The sequence below is a fragment of the Gopherus flavomarginatus genome, chromosome 17, assembly GCF_025201925.1.
Source record: "Gopherus flavomarginatus isolate rGopFla2 chromosome 17, rGopFla2.mat.asm, whole genome shotgun sequence".
NCBI lineage: Eukaryota > Metazoa > Chordata > Testudines > Testudinidae > Gopherus > Gopherus flavomarginatus.
The window spans coordinates 14,170,172-14,192,260 of NC_066633.1; the positions used below are offsets into that span (position 1 = coordinate 14,170,172).

A 22,089-nucleotide genomic window follows, 5' to 3' on the forward strand; every position below is an offset into this window, starting at 1 on the left:
AGGGTCCCCAGTGGTAGATGATGTTCTGTTCTACCTGGTAGGACAGAGCTTTTTCCTGGTAGGCTGCAGGAAGGGTGGGTTGCTCCTGCATTCCCCCTTAAACGTTACTCCTGCAGTATTTATGGGCATGCCTCTCCCACTGTAGTCAGCAGGTGTCTGGCATGTAGACACACAGCAGCGCACAGCCATTTGGGCACACGTGCCTTTGTGTTTATCACAGTGATGTTTTTCTTCATTAGTGACAAAACAGAACAAGGCTGCCAGTAGCGCTTAGGAGCAAGGCCTGGACTCTCTTTTATGTTTGCAAAGCAGTGACCTCACTCTGGGTGCTCAATAAATAATTAATAGCTGTGTCAGTGTTTGTTTGGTTTTTTGCCCACGATGGTGTCAATAGCTCTCCATGACAGTGCAGTCTGACCAAGGTCACTTCCGAGTATCTCTTTCCAATACCCTGAATCACAATCTGTGGCCAGTGTTTTGTCACCCTTGATGCTCATTTCAAGTTGGAGTTTTAATAAGCAGCACAAAGAAAGGGCTGGAGAAAGGGAGCATTTCACAGGGGGAGAACTGAGGCACAAAGAGTAAGAGATTTGTGCGTGCCAGCAACTGTGTCAGAGCCAAGAACTGCCCCCCAATCCCCCGAAGAGCAATCGACGGCTGTAACCACAAGCCCCTTCTTACGCTCATGAACTGTCCTTCTTCACTATGTCAGAGCCTGTTGTGTAACCTCGCCGCTGGAGCGGAACACTGACACGCTCCACCCCAGAGGTGGCTGCATTTCAGCGGGCCGCGAGATGCGTTTGGCTGAAGGAGGCTAGGAAAACACACGGGAGCCCGTTTCGAAAGCACAGACAAGCGCTTGGCCGATGACACGCCGCAAGGGCTTGTCGTCTCTCCGCGCAAGCCAGGCACCTGCCCCCCGGCTTTGCTAAAATACCGGCGGAATAATTATTTAAAAGCCCCACAGAAAGCACGAGGGGGAAAACCCTGCTGCAGTGTCACGGCCCCGGCCCGTGCCCCCCACCGGCCCCCCAGGGGTACGCGGGCGCGGAGGCGGCTCCTTTGTTAGCAGCAGCCCGTGTCACTCCGGTAACACACAATGCAGAACGGCCCCGCCCACCCACTCGCCGGCTATTGGCTGGGCGGCGCCCGAAGTGGAGCCCCGCCCGCCGTCACGGGGCCGGCGCTGGCTCGCGATTGGCTGCGGCGGCCCGGCCGGCGCGAGGCGCGAGGGGCGGGGGCAGGAAGGGCTCGCGGCCGGCTGTCACTGCGAGCGGCTGAGGGATGGTGTGGCGGCCGGCGGCCGGGCAGCGCTCATCGCACGGGGGCGGCGGCGCGGCGGAGCGGATGGGGGAGCGCTGCGCGGCGCCATGAGGGTCCCGCGGAGCCCGGCGCGGCTCGCCCTGCTCTGGCTGGTGGCCGCGCTGGCCGCCGGCTCGCTGCCCCCGGAGCCCGAGCGGGGATCCAGCCCGGCCCCCGGCGGGGAGCCCGGAGCGGCGCTGCCGGCCACTCGCCCTGCCCCCGGCGCGGCGGAGGGGAACGAGCTCAGCCCCGAGGTCCCCGCTCCCCTGCCCACCTTCGCCCCCGCGCTGCCGCGCCCCGGGAGCCCCCAGCCCAGCGCCGCCGCGGGGGAGCCGGACGGGGCGAGCCCAGCGCCGCCCGGAGCTGAGCCCAGCGCCGCCGCGGGGGAGCCGGACGGGGCGAGCCCAGCGCCGCCGGGAGCTGAGCCCAGCCCCGGCACCGCAGCCTCCCCAGCCGCGGCGGGGTCTCCCCTGCCCAGCCAATGGGCCCCGCGCCCCGGCGGCACCAGCACCGGCCTCCCCGCTGCAGCCCCTTCCCCACCTGCCGGGGAGGAGGAGGACGTGGCCGCCGGCGGCAGCAGCAGCAAAGGTGAGTCCCCTCCCCGCCCTGCCTCTTTCCCTGCCGGGTGACAGTCAAGGGACCCGCAGGTTTAAACGGGAAAGGGGCGATGAGGAAGATGCTCAAGGTGCGCAGTGATGCCCGAGGCTCTAGCAGCACCAAAGGGAAACAGCCCCTGTCCCTCCCTCTCCCCAGCTGCTGGCGACGATGGCAATTTCTGCTGATGGTGGCAGATACAGACAAGCCATGAGAAAAATGTGCTTCCACTTTCCTCTCCCCACTTACCCACCAAGAAATCGTTGGCAACAATCCGATGGTCAGTGGTCAGCAAAGGGTCATTTTCTTTTTTAATTCCTCTGGTTTTCTCACCTCTGTGCTTTTCTCTTCTGGTGGTATATTTGGGTCATTTATGGCATTTAAAATAGAAGACCCTGCAGTGGGATTTTCAGGATCAGACCAAATAAAGTTTTGTTTAAAAATAAGCAAGGGGCAGGTGTAAACCTGATCAGTTGCACATTAACAGAGGGTGGAGGCTTTTTGCTTTTCAGTCACTGCTATTTCTCCTGCACGTCTGTGTTGATGACATATGGACAGTAACCACAAATGAACACAGGATAAAACCCTAGACAGGAGTGTGAAGCCTTATTCCAGGCAGATGCCTGATGTCTGGTATCTATCTTAACAGACAGTTGCTGTTTTTACCTTTTTGTTACACTTTGGCAACACTGCTCATGCAGATACAAAAAATGGAGTTTAATTGAGCTGGAATATACCCAGTATTTCACCGCTGGTTTTTATAAATGGATGTGAGGCTGAGAAAATAAATGTGGACTTTTGTTATGTACACATACTAGCCCTTACTATGGGGTTGATCCTGCTCTCATTGAGGTCAATGGGAATTTAGAAATTGGATTAAATAGAAGCAGGTTCCATGCCCCTATATTAAGTAATGCTTGTACAAGCAAAGATTAGATTTTTCTATTGGCCAGGGAGCCACAAGGAGGAGTTTCAGTTAAAAGAAACTTATTTTTAGAGCCTTTTGTATTCTAACTTGTACGTGGAGAGGAGGGGGATAATTGTTTGTGGTGCCTTCAAGCAATGGTTTCCAGAACAAATCGTGCAAACAAAGATGCACTGGGCTCCAATTCTGCTCCCTTTGAACTTGAAGACAAAACTCCCATTGGCTTCAAAGGGAGCAGGGTTGGATTCATACTGTGTTGATAAAGGGAGCATGTCAGCCATAATGGGAGATGGGGTGAAATCTATACAACACCCATGACACACCTGTATATCTATCTATCTGTCTATATAGGGGGGAGGGCAACCTGGGCTGCATGTAGGAGAATACATGGAAGAGGTGTCTTTGGTATAATCACAAGTACAGAAGATGATAATGGATCCTTGAGTGTGCAAGGGATGGGGAGGGCACAAGACACCTTCCCCTCCATCTTGAGTTAATTGTGCAAGCGCCCAGGAAAAGATGCTGGGTGCAAGAATAGCTCCTGGCTAGAGCAGCAGCACCCTTAAAGGGGCAGGGAGGAATGTGGAGGAGGGCATGATCCTCCTTCCACGCTAGCCAGCAGAACTGGGAAGGTTCAAGAGGAGACCACACTACACTTTTAGAGATGTAGTAACCAGTGCGTGCCCACTGTAAGGCATTGTGCTCCCTGGCCAGCACCTGAAAGGCAAATTGAGTCCCAAGAGTAAGAGATTCTATGCCCATGTCCACATGCCAGTGACAGGAAATTCATGTAGACTGGGATTCGTGGTACTTGTGTTTATGTGGATGCTGTCTAAATTCTGTATGCTGGGGAGGAGGGAAAAGGATATGCAAATAGTGAGTATTTGCTGAGACTTTGTGAGGGAGCCTGGGCAAGTGCAATGCCTAATTTTCTTGTGAGTAAAAAAGGCCTTCAGCTTTTTTCCGTTCTGGGAAGTATCACAACATAGTCATAATCAGGTCTAGGGCTGATTCTGCTTCCATTGAATTCAGTGGAGCTGTACCCAGTTATACCAGTTGAATATCTGATCCTTATTTTTGTCTTGGCTCTTCCATACATCCATATCTCCCAAATGCCTTAGAGAGCCATTATGGGATAGTGTGAGATACGAAGCAGCAGAGGCCAGGGAGAAAAGCTGTTTTCAGCTCAGATTTGAAATGATATGGAGAATTAGCAAGGTGGACCATACACTCCTCTCCAGAGCTTTCATGTTTTCATCCACCTGTGTTGGAAACTCAGCTTTCTTCTAATGAAAGTAAACAAAACTCCATTGAAGTCAATACAGCTGTTCCCATTTACTCCAGCAGAGAATTTGTCCCTATAATTTTAGAAATGAAGACTATTTAGACGGACACATAATAGCCTCAATGTTGAAGATTTTTTGAAGAAACTATGTCAAATTCCGGACAATGATCTGAAACAGGGTGGTATTTTGCTGCTGTTTCTTACCACTTCAGCAGTCAATGTCCTGAGCAGATGATTTTAGTCAACTTTTCTTACGTGGCTAGAAATGTAGTTTGTGGGAAACTTGGATTCTGCCCCTTTCACACCGCCACTTCCCTTCTGTTTCTGTTGGGTTTTGTGTCTTTCTTTCCTTGTGAAAGATACAGGTTGGTTTAAGGTTGGAAATGATACATAACACTAGGAGAGGGTTGTATTTTCTCAGAGCAAAAGCACCGTCTCAGTTGTACAATGATTAAACTTCACCTGCTCTGTCAACAAACTAATTGAGTGAGTTGCAGTTTCCAGAATGTGTAGGTTGAACGTGAGGGCCTGAAGTATCGAGAGTGAATAGACAGGTTGCTGAGTCATATAAAGTAAATAATGTCCAACTGGTTTTATGCGTAGTGTTTCTCTGCTAACTGATTGAAATCTGTTAGGAGAGAAGATGACTTATATTAGGAGCAGCCACTATAGCCACCACCCAAAAATGTTTATGGTCATGCCTAGAAGTACTGTCGTGTATCACCTCCAAAACAGGTAATGCAGCATCAGAAAGTACTGCTCCTCTATTACACAGCCTCCAAAAGGACTACTGCTAGCAGCAGTATCTTGGAAAGATGTCCAAAAACCTCACTTTAAGGCCAAGAGAATCAGGGCCTCTTGATTTTATGCTTTATTGAGACAGTGAGCAGCCCTGTTCAGTTTCCATATAGGCAAAAGTACAAGTATCGTGCATAGGTGATGCAAGACATGAAGGAAGGCTCAAAATTCAATGAGGATCCTCACTCTTCCATGTTCTGTGCATGATTCTTTCATGTTCCATGTGTGATTCTTGCATGTTTGCTGGGATGGGTGGTTTCAGTTGAGGACTGGGAGTCAGGGATTCTTGAGTCTAATCCCAGTGCTGCCTCTGACCTCCTCTCCCTGCCCTGGGGCAAGTTCCTCTCTGTGCTTCAATTTCCTCATCTATAAAATGGGAACAGCAATACTTCCCCTACCTACCTCAGGGATGGAAAGACAATTTGTTAATAATGCTTGTGAAGCTCTTAGATGTTGGTAAATGCTAATTATTATTAATAGCTACAGCCAGTTGATCTCTGCATTATTCATCTTTGGTGCCTTTTATAACGCAATGATGGGCACCGTAGGAACACCTCCGTGGACAGGCTGTGCTCACTCTTGCATGTTGGTTGTTAGTAAAGGCAGTTGAGTTTGATTCGTGGAGGGTTTACTGTACAGTAACAGATGTAATGGGTTTAGGCCACCGAGTCCGGAATACATGAACCAAGAGAGCAGCAATATAAAATGTCTCTCTTTTTTTTTTTTTTGTGTGCGCCAGTATAGTTCATTTTAATCAGAGGCATATACATGATTTCATATAGAAAAGCCTGTTCGACTTGCGAAGTTGGTATACGTGATAGGCACAGCCTGATATCAGCGTGTACCCTAGTTAATCCATATATTGTTAGTCCCGTTCCAGTTATGAGGTGTCACTGGGACTCCTGTAGGGACAGAGATTCATTTTCAAACAGTCATGTGTGGTTTTAACCACACGACTACCATTCAAATCAATGGGCATTAGAATAAATCCCTCCATCCTGATTCCTTTCCAGAGCCTCGGGCCCAACCCCAGAAGATGGACAGGCAGATAGACCTATTAAATGGAAAGTGGTTTGCTACACAGAAAATAGATGCATTGCTACCTACACCTCAGTCCAAAATCCTGCATCCAGACATCTCTGGAATTTTGAGGTTATTTGAAATCTGAACCAAGATCCAGATTTCAGAAACTACCTTCGCTTTTGCAATGGTTTGAACCAGATCTCTAGCTCAGTACCACCAAAATTTTGAGTGTTCAGAATCTGGTACCAAATCTGAATTTTGCAACATGTACATTTTGGGTGTGCGGAAAAAAAAAATCCTTGTTCTGAGCACTGATTGTGAAAGGTACCTGAAGTGGTTGTGGATACGCAGCATTATTTGCATAAACAAAGCAGATCTTGGTATATTGAAATGTGGGGTATCAGGAAAAGCAAGATACACGGACAGTAAGTGACCTGTGTAACCACATTTAGAGTACTGCTGTATCTGCTGCTTTGTTACTAGGAATAGTCTATCCACACTGAAAAGGTGCAGCTGAAAGCAGCCAGATTGATTGTGTCTGTGTGAGAAAGAAAGATTAGCTAATAGACTTTGCTCACAAACAAGAGACTAAGACAAATCCCATGGAGGGATATAAAATCCTGGAAGGAGTACAGTACTTCCAATCAGCTGACTTGTAAACAAGAGATGTTTTGGGAGTGGGGCCATTGAGGGCATTTGCAGCACTGTTTCCTTACTCATCCAGACACCTCATGTCCCCGATTGGGTCCCTGCCTGTAGTTTGCCATTGGCTGTGTCCTTGAGATTTGTGCTGCGGGGAGTTGTGCAGTGTACAGTATATAAAGGGGAAGGCAGGGTGGGATACGTATGGGGCTGGGAACCAGGAACAGCTCAGGTCTAAATCCCCAACTCAGCCATAGGCTCCCTTTGTGACCTCAGACAAGTTACATGAACCTGTGTCTTAGTTTCCCCATCGGTAGATGAGGGATAATAATACTTGCCCACCTCACAGGGGGGTGGTACCATGTAATATTTTAACATGCACAGCACTTTATAAATCTGGGCTAACACAAAAAGCAGCATTGTAAGGAAAGAGATTGGATCCAGCTGAACAGTCCCAGTATTTTATAGAATCCCACCTAGTATTGCATCAGACTTAAGCTTCTTGCATCAAATTTTCAAAGCTCCTTAATGCCACTGGGATGTATCCTGCTAAGGCACTTAGCTACATTTAGAAAATTTAACCCCTTGTCACCAAAGCGCTACGTAGCTCCTTTGCCCCTACTTATTCATCTTCCTTTGTCAAGCTTCGTTTGGGCTCCACAACCTCTCCACCGCCTTTGCCTACGTATTTATCAGCTTCTCACACAATCGCTTCTGTTCCTTTTTCCACAGACCCCTCTCCTTGACACTGAATGCCCTCCTCCCAGCTGATCCGTGTCTCCCTACCTACATTTAAATCCCTCTTAAAGACCCACTTCTGCTGCAGTGCCTACAGTGAATTGAGCCGACTTGCATGTCATTTTCCTGTTGTTACAATGTCCTTTCCTCTGTGCTCTGTCTGTTTGTCTTTCCTTAGCTTCTCCTTGAGCACATAGGAAGCGCTGAATGCATAGCAGGTGTTACCTTAAGGCAATAATACTGAGGGCTGTTTGTGAGGTTCTCACGTGACATTTGGATTTGGGCCTATCTTTGATAAAGGACTGAGGATCAGTTGCTTTCCAAGTACCTGAAAAGCAGGCAGCTGTTGGCTGCTTTTCATGGGGAAAGAGAAACAATTTTGAGGTCTTTTTATTCAAATACAGGCTAGCATGGAAACTTGAGACCTGGACAGCATATTCCCCAACACTCTTTGCTTTCCTTTCTTCCTCCATCTGATTGAGGCTGCTCTTTCTCTTGGCTGCTCACATAGTTGCTGCTCTCTTCCCTGGATTTTCACCACTGGATGAGTGCCATGATCTTCCTCTTGCCACTGCTGCTGAGGGTTGGTGTATCTCAATATGGCATGGCAGTTCGGTAGGGCTTCACAGTGGTCCCTTTTGGGTGCATTAGAAGACATAATGCAGGAATTACTGGGTGAGGTTCTGTGACCTGTGTCATGCAGGAGATCACACTAGAGCAGTGGTCCCCAACATGGTGCCCGTGGGTGCCATGGCATCTATGTGCGCCCACGTACTGTCTGGTGGACGAGCATCCGCTGAAATGTTGCCAACAAGCGGTGTCATCCAGAGGCGTCTCCGCCAACATGCCATCAAAAATCAGCAGCATTTCGGCGGCAACACCTCTGGATGATGCTGCTTCTTGGCATTTTGGCGGCGACGCCTATTGATGTTGCCGCTTCTCGATGGCATTTCGGCGAATGCTCGTCCGTCAGCCACCGTCCTTGGTGGCGCTGGACGAAAAAGGTTGAAGACCACTGGACTGGATGATCATAGTGGCCCCTTCTGGCCTTAAAATGTATGACTATCCAAGCAGGAAAGGCTCCCAATCCATGGATATTTGGATCTTTCTGGTGCTGGGAGACAACTCAGCTGAAAGCAATCCAGGAGGAGCCTGATGTTGCCTGCCTTATCTTAGACATATGTATAGAACGACCTATGGGAAGCTGCTGCAAGCCGGCACAGGCCTGTCCTCTTGCTGAGCACCTGGAAATGCAGCTTACGCTTGGTATCATTTGTAAGCTCGGGATTTGAAGTTCAATGTGGCTGCCGAGATGTCAGGGTTTGAAGGAGACATCACCAGGATTTTTTTTTTTTTAAGAAACAGGAATTGAATTACAGCTGTGAAGGCTGGGATATAAGAAATGATCGTGCTACGTAGAAACCATCCTAGGAGGGGCCAGAGGAGTGAGGGTGTTTGTTATAAATCATGACCCTCCTATTGTGAGTTTGAATGAATAAATAAATAAAATCCTGCTGCCTTCAGCAGGAAACAGAACAACCCTGTACTCGTTGCTTCCATGGAGAGGGTGTGCTGTGGTCTCAGAGCCATGTCAAACTCACATATGCATCAAACTACCAGCAGTGCCAACCACAAGCTTTTAAAAAAAATCATGAATGAGGACAGAAAAATATGAGATTTTAAAACAATAAATTGTGGGTCTTTTTACTTGCTTGCTTGTTCTTGAGCCTTTAGGGATCACATTTTCAAACTTTCTCAGCAATGAAGAGGGTTAGAAATTTGTAATTTTTTTAATGAAAACTGAGTCTCACATAATCACATGACTCCAGAAGCTGGGACTGGAAGTAAAACCCCAAACAATGCTCAGTATCAAATCGCAAGAGTTAGCAATGCTGAATTAGAGAACATCCTGATTTGTCTACTTAAGGTACTTATCTGGCTCCATCATTGCAGTGTGTGAGCACCTCAGAATCTTTGAATTTATTTATCCACACGACTCCCCTGTGAGGAATGGCAGTGCTGTTATTCTCATTGAGCAGATGGGGAAATGAGCCACGGAGAGATGAAGTGACTTGCTCCAGGTCACACAGGAAGCCTGTGGCGGTACAGGGAATTGAACCCAGGTTTCAGGCCAGGGGTTAGGGCCTATCTTGTCTTTCCTTTCTGATAACTAAAACCTTAGTGCTTGATCACTCCCCAGTTGCAACAGAGTCTACAGCAGTGGAAAATCACAGCAGAGTTTTCTCCCAAAGTGTTCTGCAATAGGAGGTAGGATTTTCTCCCATCTTACATGAAACCCCTAAGTCCTGGTTCTGCATGGATCCTTGTGGTTCACAGCAGGCTAGAGCCATTCACATGGAGTCCCTGTACCTCTGGGCTGGCCTTTTGTTCTTGGCAATCTCCCCAACTTCTCCATTACTTGGCAGTGGGGTCCCCAATAAAGATGTTTGCTGTGTACTCAGACTAGGGTTTACTTAGACATCCCTCACCCACCTTGTCTGGGAGCAACTTGGCTACAACAGCACTGTGAAGAAGCCCATCCAGGCAGTTAATTGAATTACTATCACCATAAAAGACCATCGGGGTCAGTTGTAGTGAGATGCTTCTAGAGAAAGGAGTTCATTGAGCTCTTGGCAGGAGAAGGACTGTGAACCTTTTCAAGCCGGACAGGTGACAGGTGTGAATAAAAGGGGGTAGGTGGAGAAAAGCTAATAGGGCCTAGAGCTGGCGTCTGGGAGGAGAACTAGGGGACTCCTGGCTTAAGGGTTGGACCTGAGAGGCTGAGGGGGTTTCTTTGTCCGCTGGAAAAAGAGCAAATAAATCAGACCCTGCAAAGGAGGCATCTTGTTCTCAGTTCCTAGGTCTGAGTAAATCATTGAAAGACCACGAGAAGGAGGGAGGGAGGGCAGCTGGCCTCCAAAGCCACGGTGTGCCACAAGGGGGCATGCTTGAGGATGGTGGTCTACAGCACACTCCAAGATCCAAATGGGAGTTTCAGAGATGTAAGAGGGACAGGGTCAGGCCTTTGCTATTTTGGCATTTGAAATCTGAATCTCGGTGCAGTTGGAACTGAAATACCTTAGCTGGAAAGAGAGCTCAGTCTGCCTTAAAACTGCCACCAACCTCTTTTCTCTTCCCTGTAAGGAAAGAGCAGCCACAGAGGTCAGTTCCTCAAAGGTGAGACTGACTTACCCCGGAAATGTGACTAAGGGGTGGAACGTAGCCGTGGCAGACCGAGGAAAGGGTCATGACTCTGAAAGGCAGAGTACTGTCTCTGCTTCCACCCTTCCTTGCTCTTGAGGGAAAGTAAGTAATCCGCTGTTGCTAGTTATAGTAGCAGGTTACACTTCCCCTGCCCTGCACCAGCCTGGCAGTGCCTGCTGTCCTGTGGGATAGGCCAAAGACTGCATTATTCCAGTACCACTTCCCATCCACCTCCTCCTTCCCCTCTTTGTCGTATGAAGCAAGTTGCAGCGCTGCACCCAAGGGCCTGATCCAAAGCCCATTGAAGTTAATGGAAAGATTTTAGTGGGGTTTGAGTTAGGCCCCTGGACTCCAAACACACAGGTAATTCATTCTGCTGCTTATAAAATTGAAATCTTCATGCCATTTGGCAGACAGGAAATGCTTCCACAGATCTGATCTGATTGGCCAAGCTCTCAAGAGGGAGCGGAATGTTGCTATTCTGAAGATATGTCTTTTATCAATAGAAATAAACTCATTTCCATGCTAGCTGCGAGGACTTGAGGTTTCTCTTGGGAATGTGTGGCTGGGGGAAGGGATTGTTGTTTCTGCTTTCCTCCATTAAAAACGTATTTTAAAAAACAGCTTACAGGGACTGAATCGCCTTACATAAATTAGATTGCAGCAGAGACTTTGTTTAGCTGTTACAAATGAGGTTCCTGCAAAGGCTCTGATTAACTTCAGAGCTCTGGTTGCCCATAGATTCTGCCCCCTCAGGTCACGCTGAGCAGCCATTGAAATCGACAGGGCTCCTTGTATAATAAGGCATTGATCAGCATGAATATGTATGGGAGGGGGACAGAATCTGGCCCCAAGATACAGATTTATCTATCTGCTACCGAAAGGCTCGATTGGAACCTTGCCATGTACTCTGCCTACACGAGTGGTGAGTAGCTGCACCACCTCCTGAATGGACCAGATGACCTATTAGGATTCAGAACCTGAGGTCCACCCCTGCTCCTGCCCACTGGAGAAGTGAGTTACTTCACTGCCTTCTTGGAAACAACATGCGAGCCCTCTCTGCTCCTGGCCAGAGCTCCTCCCCCTCACAGCGAGGAGTTCAGAAGAGTAGTCTCACCTGTCCTCCCCACAGCCTGTGTCATGGTTTGAGCAGGACCCAGTGGGAGAATAGTAGGGGCCTTGTAAGGTTGAATTAGGTGTGTGACAGTCTGGCTCTCAGCAGTTGTTTTCATCGAACAGAAGAGTGATGCTTGGTTGAGGGGTTTTTCTGGAACGTACATCACTGACTGCAGAGAACAGACCATCTAAACATGATGACATAGCACTAATCTGCTTAGGAATGTTTGATCTTAACAAAGCCAGCCCATTGTTTAATGACTGAATTCCTTTCCTGGTTGATGCTCTTTAGGCTGTTCTATTAATTCCACTGAGAGTTGGCAGCACGTGTAGAATTGCAGAATAGGGGTAGAGGATGACTTCCATGGCCCTTGTACAGAAGAGCAGAGCAAGTGAGATCAACAGGATGCTTCTCCTTGAGGACTGCAGGGCTGGCTCCCGAATTTGTACTCTCTGCTCCATGCACGCATGTGTCCTGTTTCAGAGCAGGTGTAAGTGGCAGCGACCTCGGAGCTGCATCGGCTTACACCAAGTCTGAGTTTGATCCCATTCCAGTCAGAGTGGACATATGCTGAATGCCCGGTATTTGAAGTAAAATTTGCCCATAAATGTAACCAAGTCAGAGTTTAAGCATGAGAGACTAGAGCTTTTTCCTGAAAAACTTCTGAAACACTGCCCCTTCCTGTAAGGTTCAGGTCTACGCTGTAAGATTTGCCATGATGATCAGCTAGCATTTTGGATTCATTAACCCCTTGTCCATATAAATAAGCCCACAGAAGAGCAGCCAGCCATGACAGTCTTGGGTATTTGCTAGTACTCGTTGCTATACGTGCCTTTTAAAAACTGGACAGCGAATGGTTCTGTTGCCTTTCAGTGAAAAACTGAACTATTGTGTTTCTCTCTTCAGAGTTCCTGAGCTGTTTGTAGCCCTCTTTCATGCTGACTAAATGAGAACCCTCTCTCAGGGTATGTCTGAATGCCCTCAAGCGCTGCTTTTGGGGTGTGTCACCCAGCATTCCATCAGCCTTCCTTTCTGCCACGGGAACAACAGTGCCAGTGCCTCCCTATCTAGAAAAAGGAGGAAGCCTGGCCCAGTGGTTAGGGCTGTAATCTGGGAATGGTGAGACCTGTGTTCAGCTCCTTGCTGTACCACAGGTGACCTGTGTGAACTTGGGCAAGTCACTTAGCCTCTCCGTGCCTCAGTTCCTCATCTGTGAAATGGGGACAATAGCACTTCCCCTACTTCTTAGTGCTGTTGTGAAGGTGAATACATTACAAATGAGGTGCTTAGATGCTGCAGTACTTGAAGGCCATAAAAGGACAGGGGAGAATGTGGGTCTAGGACAGAGCAGGCTAAAAACTGGGAGTCAGGATGCGGGGGTCATATTTTCAGTTCTGCTGCTCAGAGACATTAAGGCCAGATGAGGCCATTGTGATCATCTAGTCTGACCTCCTGCACATCTCAGGCCACAGAACTTCATCCATCCTCTCCTGTAATAGATCCCTAATCTCTGACTGAGTCACTGAAGTCCTCAAATCTTCATGTAAAGACTTCAAGTTACAGAGAATCCATCATTTACTCTAGTTCAAACCAGCAACTGACTCCTGTCCCACAATGCAGAGAAAGTTTAAAAACAAACCCCCATGGTCTTGATCAATCAATTCCTCCCCGACTCCAAATACGGTGATCAGTTAGACCCTGAACATATGGGCAGGACCCACCAGTCAGACACCTGGGAAAGAATTAGCTGTAGAAGCTCAGAGCCCTCCCTGTGTAGTTCCCATGTCTGGCTGTTGGATGTATGTGCCATGAGCAGGTGCAGATGAATCGCAGCTGTTCTCTTGCCCTGTCACCTGTACAAGTTAATTCGGGCCAGCCACTCTACACATTTGAAGTCCTTGGGAGTTTTGCCATTGAGTGTAATGAGAACAAACCTGTGCTCTTAATTTCTCCATGCCTTATTAGTGTTGTTCATAAAATGGGTATAATACTTGTCTACCTCCCAGCAGGGTTGCCAGGCTTAATTAATTAGCGAGCATCTGGAAAGTTGGTTGGATTTCCCCCATACTTGTCCATATTGATTCAGCTAGGGCTGGTGACACATTCTGGACCTGCAGCTGCTGCTATTCAAGCCACAACCAGGGATGTAGCTACATTTTGAAATGAGAGGAAATGTGAACACATAAGCACATTTGTTCTTTGAGGGGGAGTATATTCCTCCCACCTCAACCTGGCTTCCCAGCTCTTCATGGCAGTTACTGCAAAATCAGTTGTAAATGTGGCTAATTTGACATTTCACAAGCTTTAAACTTGTGTGTGTGTGTATAATATATAAAAAAATCTGTGTTAATCTCTTATTTCTTGCTTTATGCTGCATCTTCTCTGTGTAATCAGTAGGCTGCATATAAGCTTTACCTGCGTAACTGGTCATGCTTGCAGCATGCTTTCAACTGAATCTGCTTAATTCCTTTTCCTACAAATTGTATTGCACTAGTTTTCAGGCTGCTTTACACTGTATTTTGACTGAATGGCTGCCTATATTAACTGATAATGCAGCTAAGATTGCTTTGATCCTGTATTATTTATGGAAATGATGACGTATTTCTGGGCAGCTGATTAATGCCATGTGTATTTTTAATGTACTAGCTTTACTGTGTGATCTGTGCTGAATGATTATATTGTCAAACTGGGTTCTTTAAGTTGCTTATGAAAAGCATGTTGAAATGGATCATATTTGTTTTTTTTTAATAGCCTCCTCTTGTACTATTTCAGTTCCCATAGATCCTTTCTTTTAAGGGTCACTTACGTTGTCACGGTGCATTCATGTTTTATTGGTAAAAATGGAGAATTCATTGACTGCATTACACAGCCCGTGAATTTAGAGCATCTAGTTGGAGGCTCATGCAAGATAGAGATGTGAAAACAACCTGTCAGGTCCTCTAATCCATTCTCTTCCTAGTGCTGATTATTTCCTGCAGGGTGTTTTTCTGCATCTAGGTTTAAATGCCACAGTAGTGGCTCTTCCACTGCCTCCCTAATCCATGCTAGTAAGGATTGTTCTGTCTGTGGGAAGTGTGATGGGGGGCCTGTGCCCACTCAGTCCCTTCCGGAGGAGGGCAAACCAGAGTAAAATAGACAGGAAAGATGAAGTGGCAGATGTGTACCTGCAGTGTATGTTCTCCACCGTGAACTCTTTCTATTCCTGGGAGCCCACGAAAGCTGCTCTATGACAGCTCTGTGTTGTTGGGCCTCTAACTCTTGTACTGTGGTGGCACTAAGGCCTGGTCTACACTGGGGGTGGGGGGTAGGGTTGTCGATGTAAGATACGCAACTTCAGCTACGGGAATAGCGTAGCTGAAGTTGACATATCTTATTTTGACTTACCTCCTGTCTTCACGGTGCGCGATGGACTGCCGCAGCTCCGCTGTCGACTCCGCTTCCACTGCTCGCCCTGGTGGAGTTCCAGAGTTGACGGGAGCGCGTTCGGGGATCAATATATTGCGTCTAGACGAGACGCAATATATCGATCCCCAGTCGATCGCTACTTGCTGATTCGGCGGGTAGTCTGGATGTACCCCTAGAGGTCTCAACCAAGTGAAAGCTCCATTGTGCTAGGTGCTGTACAAACCCAGAGGAAATAACAGTCTCTGACCCGAAGAGCTTTGAACCCAGGTTTCAGGCCAGGGGTTAGGGCCTATCTTGTCTTTCCTTTCTGATAACTAAAACCTTAGTGCTTGATCACTCCCCAGTTGCAACAGAGTCTACAGCAGTGGAAAATCACAGCAGAGTTTTCTCCCAAAGTGTTCTGCAATAGGAGGTAGGATTTTCTCCCATCTTACATGAAACCCCTAAGTCCTGGTTGCAAACCCAGAGGAAATAACAGTCTCTGACCCGAAGAGCTTTGAACCCAGGTTTCAGGCCAGGCCACTGTACAAAAGGCAAGACAAGGGTGAGACCAGTGAAGATGAGAGGGGAGAAGATGAGTGGGAAACAAAAATAACAGGCTGCTTTGACACTGATTTTGTGTGTGTGTGTACCGCTCTGCCCGTCCCCAGCAGCAATCCTAACTCTGAAAGGACAACTGCAGCAGCAGCAGCATCCTAGTGAAAAAGAGAAACGAGTCTAATTCGGGGCATATACAGTAATTACTGTCTTCTGTCGCCCAGTGTTTAACAGACAAGGTTAGCGGGTACTAAGGAAACAATTCTGATCATACCATAAAGAAGTATCTCAGTGACGACTGTGCTTTCTGGAGTCAGGCAATGACTCAGTCCGAGGACACCGCCTGAGTCAGAAGAGCTCGCTGTTCTTAAAACAGATTATTTTTAATCATTCCCTGTGACCTTTATTATAATGCAGTGTGCAACATGCCCCACCCCCGCCTTTATCTGATTCTCAACCCAAAGGTTGGGGAATCCCTTTCAGAACTGTTGATTGAAAGTAGACTAGGATTTAGCAGGTCTTTTCACAGTAACTCGGTTGTTTAGAGGCAGAGTTCCTGAATGGCGGGACAGTCTTAGATCCTGTGAAGGAGCCCAGCAGACCCCATTCCCTTCTAGCCTGGAAGGGTGTAGGTTTCCCAGTTCCTGGAAGCAGTAAGCAGATGTCCTTCAGTTCACTTGAAGAGAAAATAGAGTGAGAAGGCATTTCCTTTATGTAGTTTCACGTGAAGTGAAATGTGCCAGCTTTGCTCACCCTGCAATGTTCTGATGTGGCTTCCTGAAGGAATCGGCTTTTCCTCTGCAACCTGAGATGCAGCACGACTAGCGTCCTTTGGAGTAGTGGTGGCACAAATAAAGAGTAAGGCGGCACACTGGTGAGGCTGTGAATTGGGACTTCCGGGCTCTGGGACAGCCCCCGTTCCATAATAGATGTTATGGGAGCCTTTGTGTAAGTTGCTGAGCTCCATACCCATAGGTTCACTGGGTATATTGGGTCAGATTCACCTCCTAGCCCACGTCCCAGTGCCAGCCTGTTCGATCCCATAGGGAATTCTCTTTTGTGAGAGGACAGGTGTTTTGTGGTTCCTCCCGACTCTCCCCCTGCCATCGTCACTTGGAGATCCCACCATGCAGATTCTGCACCTTCAGGAGAACTGCAACAGAGATTTGCCCCCAACACTTGTGCTGTAGTGGGGAACTCTAAGGCATGGTCAAGTCACGTTTGAATGAACAGGGAGGAAGGAGGGATGGTCTTGCCGTTAAGGCACTGGGCTGGGGTTCAGAACACCAGGATTCAATTCCCAACTCTGCCACAGACTCCCAGTATGGCTTTGGGCAAGTCCGTCGTCACTCTGCGTCTCTTTTCCCATCTGTACAATGGCGATGACAATACTGCCTCTCTCCCATTCTTTGCCTAGATTGTAATGGGTGCAGAGCAGGGATTGCCTTGTGCTCTGTACATGTACAACGCCTAATACAGTGAGACCCTCATCTTGGTTGGAGCCACTGGGGCTCCTGTAATTCCAATAAGAAATCATGCTCTTTGAAATCCTTGCATGAAAGGTGCTTTAGGGAGTGCAAAGTATTGTTGTTGTTTATTATTATTAAGGCTGGTTGAATGAAACTAAGCATTTTTCCCATTGGAAAATGGGGATTTGTGAAAAGTCAGAATTTTCTGTGGGGAAAAGATTTTGATGGAATTTTCCATTGGAAAAATCTAAATTGTTTCTGAAACAAAATTTTTTCAAACTTCTTATTTCACAAAAAGTTTCAGTATTTGACTTATTTTTGTGCTCTGATCTGGGATGAAAACAAATGTTGAAATATCAGACATTCCCCTTTCCAGTCAGCTCTATTTATTACCTTTCCTACCATAAACAAACAAAAGGTAGCTTTACTGGTTTGTTTTGCCCAACATACAGACCTAGTTGTGTAAACACCATAAAGGTGGCTATATATAGAGGAGAAAAATGGGGCAGAGTCTTTTATTTCTGCATCAGAATAGATGACATGGAAACAGGAGAGACTTTCTGGGTAGACTGAAAACTAGGAGCTGTCCTTCCAAAATAGGAATAGCTTGCGCGAGTAATTGACTAAATCAATGCCAGTTTTGCTCCACATCTTTGCTTGGCTATTAAATGTATGGTCTTGTTTTACTGCTTTAGCAAACCAAGCAAAGTGAATTGCATAACACAAGACAGATTGTATAAGATGGTTTCATTTCCATACCCCTCTTCCTCCTGAAACTCTACAACCAACAGTCTAGGAAAACTGGTGGGGTTTTTTTTTTTTATTATTTTGAATTAATCTGACTCCATGATATCAAGTACAGAAAGTTAATCTGTATCCATAGAGTTTTGGTAAACAAAGTTCCCAAACCAAATCAGAGTGCAGACCTGCTGGCTCTTGTCGGGGCTGGATATTGTTCTTTCTCTTTTCCTAGAACCTCCTCTTCTATTTATAGCAGCCACTTCATTCTCTGCCTTTGTTATCTTCTCAATCTGGCTTTTTCCTTTTTTGTGGGCTTTTCTTCTCTTCAAGTCCTGTTACTTGGGCAGAGCTCCCTCTGAAGTCAACTGAGGTTATATCAGTGGAACTTGCCTCCTCTGCCTTGGGGATTTGACCCAAATACAGCCGCCAGTGCAGACCTGCAAAGGGGCTTGTTTGCACAATTGGAGCTTACCCTGTTTTCAGGCCAGGGGAACATCTTCCAGTGCAAATAGTGACTTTGCCTGCCTGTGCTGGGAGTGCACTGGTGCTGTAATTTGAATGAATCCCTAGGGTGGACAAGACCTGGAAGCAGAATTTAGTCCAGTGGCTGATTTGCCTCTGTAGGGAGTCCTGCATAGGGCTGGCTGTCTTCCCTTTGTGTAGACATCCTCTTCCTGTTTGTTTTTCTCTCCTCTTTTTGCCCTCAGTTATTCAGATACTTCCTATAACTTATTTTTATTACCCTGGTGCCTAAAAACCCTGGTTAAGGTGCAGGACCCTGTTGTGCAAGGTGCTGTACAAGAACAGAACAAAAAACAGGAGAGTTTCCCATGTGCTGCAATAAAGACTTCCTACCATATCCCCAACACTGAATGCTAGTGGTTTATAATGACTCTCCTCTTTGTCCTCCCTGGATATTAAACGTCAGGCTTCTAGAGCCCAGGATATGAGCCTCTAGAGATAGGAGCTTGTAGTAGGTTTATTCTCTTTGGATCAGGTGTATGACGCACACCTAACCGTGAGCTACACAATGTCAAGCTGAGGGAGGAGCTAAATTCTCCAGCGACTTATGCTGTGAGAGAGAGTTCACCGAATACCTGTTATGAAAGAAAAGCAAGCAAACGTTGTACCTGCTGGTGGAGCTTCTCCCTTCAAGGGCAAGCTGGACACACAGGGCATAAGCTCTCTACAAAGTACATATAATTATTATTAACGTGCCTTCTTTGGTTTGCGGCTGCTGTTGAGAGATCCAAGAGTGGCTCCAGATAATGAATGACAAACATTTGCCTTGGCTTAACTATTTTACTGGGAGCATTTTACTCCCGGAAGTTTACTATTCGTTGTTAATAGTGTGTCGCCTTTGACATTAATTCCTACTGGAGCACCGCATTGGGATCGTCTCTTTTGTCCCATCTCTCATTGGTTTCTTTTCAGGACACGCTCTTGTGCAAGCCTAACCCCTTTAAAATTAAAATACATTGATGACCAAAATACTTCTAAGGGATGCACTGATAAATGAGTCTACAGTGCTGGCTTCCCTATATAACAAGGCACGTTTCAGGCCCAATCAGAGAGGAGGAATGATCTTGGTGTGAGAAGACAGGCCTAGGTGTCAGAGAAAGGAGGCTCTGTTCCCAACACTTTATTATTGGTTATTGCGGTAGGGTCTGGAGACCTCAATCAAAGACCAGGGCTCCTTTGTGTTAGGTCAGTGGTTCTCCAACTTCTGTACTGGTGACCCCTTTCACATAGCTATGAGTGCAACTCCCCCTTACACATTAAAAACACTTTTTTATATATTTAACAACATCATAAATGCTGGAGGCAAAGTGGGGTTTTGGGTGGAGGCTGACAGCTCGCGCCCCCCATGTAATAACCTCCCAACCCCCAGTTTGAAAACCCTGTGTTAGGTACTATACGCACATACAAGACAGAAGCTGGTCCTTGCCTTTAAAGAGCCTGCTGCTGTCTCACTGACTTTGTGGGATGTTGGGCATGTCATGTTAGGACATGATTTTCCAGAGGTGTTGAGCAACTGCAGCTCCCATAGACTGCAGTTAGGATTTTGGGAGTCTGGTTTTCAGACTCAAGAGCTTTGTGCCTTGATTTCCTCATCTGTAAAATGAAGACAATACTGCCCCTCCTGCAATGTCACAGGTGTGGTTTTTTGTGAAGTTTAACTCATTCACGTTTATGATGCTCTACTTCTTACCATAGCACTGAGATACTGTGTGTGTGTGTGTGTGTGTGTGTATTTTCCTTTCTACTCTCTCATCTAGAAAGTTTGGCTGAGTTTTTATCATGGAGGAATCTCTGTATTTTGGCCTTTTTTGGTCTTGGTGTCCTTTGTGCCTGATTCTCCAGTGCCCTGCCCTTTGTGGTATCACCTACATCTTTGCAAAGGAGATCTAAAGAGCTTCAGGGATGCAATGCTGATTTACCTCAGTTGAGGATATGGTCCACTGGCTTCAAAGGAGCAACACTGACTTGCACCAGCAATGGAAGTATGCTAATTTGGGCATATGGTGCTTTAATCTAAGAGTGATGCAAGGCATCCACTCTTCAGTTTGACCCACCAAGATCCAGTAAAACACAGGGAGATAGAAAATGTTAGAGTCCTTGGTCCATCTGTTATACTGGAGTGGCACCTACTGACACTCGGGCTGAATTTGGTCCTTTGACTTTAATGCATTGAACCAGCATAACTGAAAGGAGAATTTGGCCTATCTTAGTGACAACAAAGTAATTGGAATGGTCCCTGTTACCAGCAGCTGCTGATTACATGCATTTCCCTAATTAAAACAGATAAACAGCAATTTGAAGCTTAGTAACTTAGGAGGAAGGAATCCCTTAAATTCTGGCATTCCCCTTCATTCTCTCTCACCCTCACACTCACACTTGTGAGCGCTCAAGTGCAGGGTTGGTTGAAGTTTCGTTACCCTGCTAGTTGAGAAGAACAGAGCCAGCAGGCAGAATGGATGGTGCAATGAACATGTCTTATATGCACATCTGCACACCCAAACGGAGCTGGTAGATTTCATTTCAGGCCACTGACAATGCCCATTTAAAATTGCCCTCCGTTCAATACTTGCTTGTATTTCTTACTGGGCTCTGAAGGATGGGACTTCGGAGTGGATGATTCTTGAACTCTTCTTTCCTCTGCTGAGTGAACTATTTTGTGAAACCAGCCAGACAGGTTCCTCCCTGCATTTCTGACACAGTGATACAGCAGGTAATGAGAGAACAATCCAGCAGACTTGAATGTCCTGTTGACCCAGTAGCACAGATGACTTAGGTACTTAGCACTGAGCACATAATAGTAACACACACTGAGAGTGCTTTTCCAACATTAACTAGTAAACCCTGTGGAGCAGATCAGGGCTGCTAGAGTTGGGATGGAGAATGCAAGAAGCCCTAGCCCCCAGCCCTGTGCTCCATCCGCTTTCGTTTCTAACCTTGCATGAGACCGCGTGTACATTTTAGAGAGGGCTCCAGCCTCTAGAAATCTTCCTGCTATAATGTAGATCCTCGATTCCCATGGTGATGAGTGCAGTAAAAATGTCTAGTGTGGCGTATAACATTTATAAATTATTTTCTCTGTCCTGCACTTTTAAATTTTTAAGGGACGTGCCCATTTGCAGGCACTGACTATTTTGTGAGATGGAACTGATGCAGCATGTTAAAAGTGATATGCACATTCTGCCTACTCATGGAGATCTGCAGTCTTGTTTGCCTTGGGGAGGGAGTGGTGTGTTTGTGTGCGCTTTTAAACTGCTGTGCGTATGGAGAAATCGTAACACCTGTGTCATAAACAGATGGTTAAGGGTTAATGTCTCTTTTACCTGTAAAGGGTTAAGAAGCTTAGTAAACCTGGCTGACACCTGACCAGAGGACCAATAGGGGGACAAGAGACTTTCAAATCTTGGTGGAGGGAAGTCTTTGTTTGTGCTTTTTGTTTGGTTTGTTGTTTGCTCTCGGGACTGAGAGGGACGGAACATCATTCCAGGTTCTCCAAATCTTTCTGAATCAGTCTTTCATGTTTCAAGATTGTAAGTAGTAGCCAGGCAAGGCGGATTAGTCTTATGTTTGTTTTCTCAACATGTAAATGTGACTTTTTGCTGGAAGGATTTTTTACCTCTGTTTGCTGTAACTTTGAAGCTAAGGTGGGGGGGGGTCCCTCTAGTCTATATGAATCTGAGTACCCTGTAAAGCATTTTCCATCCTGATTTTATAGAGATAATTTTTACTTTTTCTTTCTTTAATTAAAAGCTTTCTTTTTAAGAACCTGATTGATTTTTCCTTGTTTTAA

General features: G+C 46.7%; 1 protein-coding gene across 1 annotated transcript in view; it reads left to right on the forward strand.

Moving 5' to 3' along the window:
• Positions 1 to 1,370: 1,370 nt before the first annotated feature.
• The window catches only part of MEGF9 (multiple EGF like domains 9), an 88,862-nt gene continuing 68,143 nt past the window's right edge, over positions 1,371 to 22,089 (forward strand). Inside the window, exon 1 of the mRNA XM_050927085.1 lies at positions 1,371 to 1,890. Within this exon, the coding sequence (XP_050783042.1) occupies positions 1,371 to 1,890 (520 nt within the window). The remainder of the gene's footprint in view (positions 1,891 to 22,089) is intronic.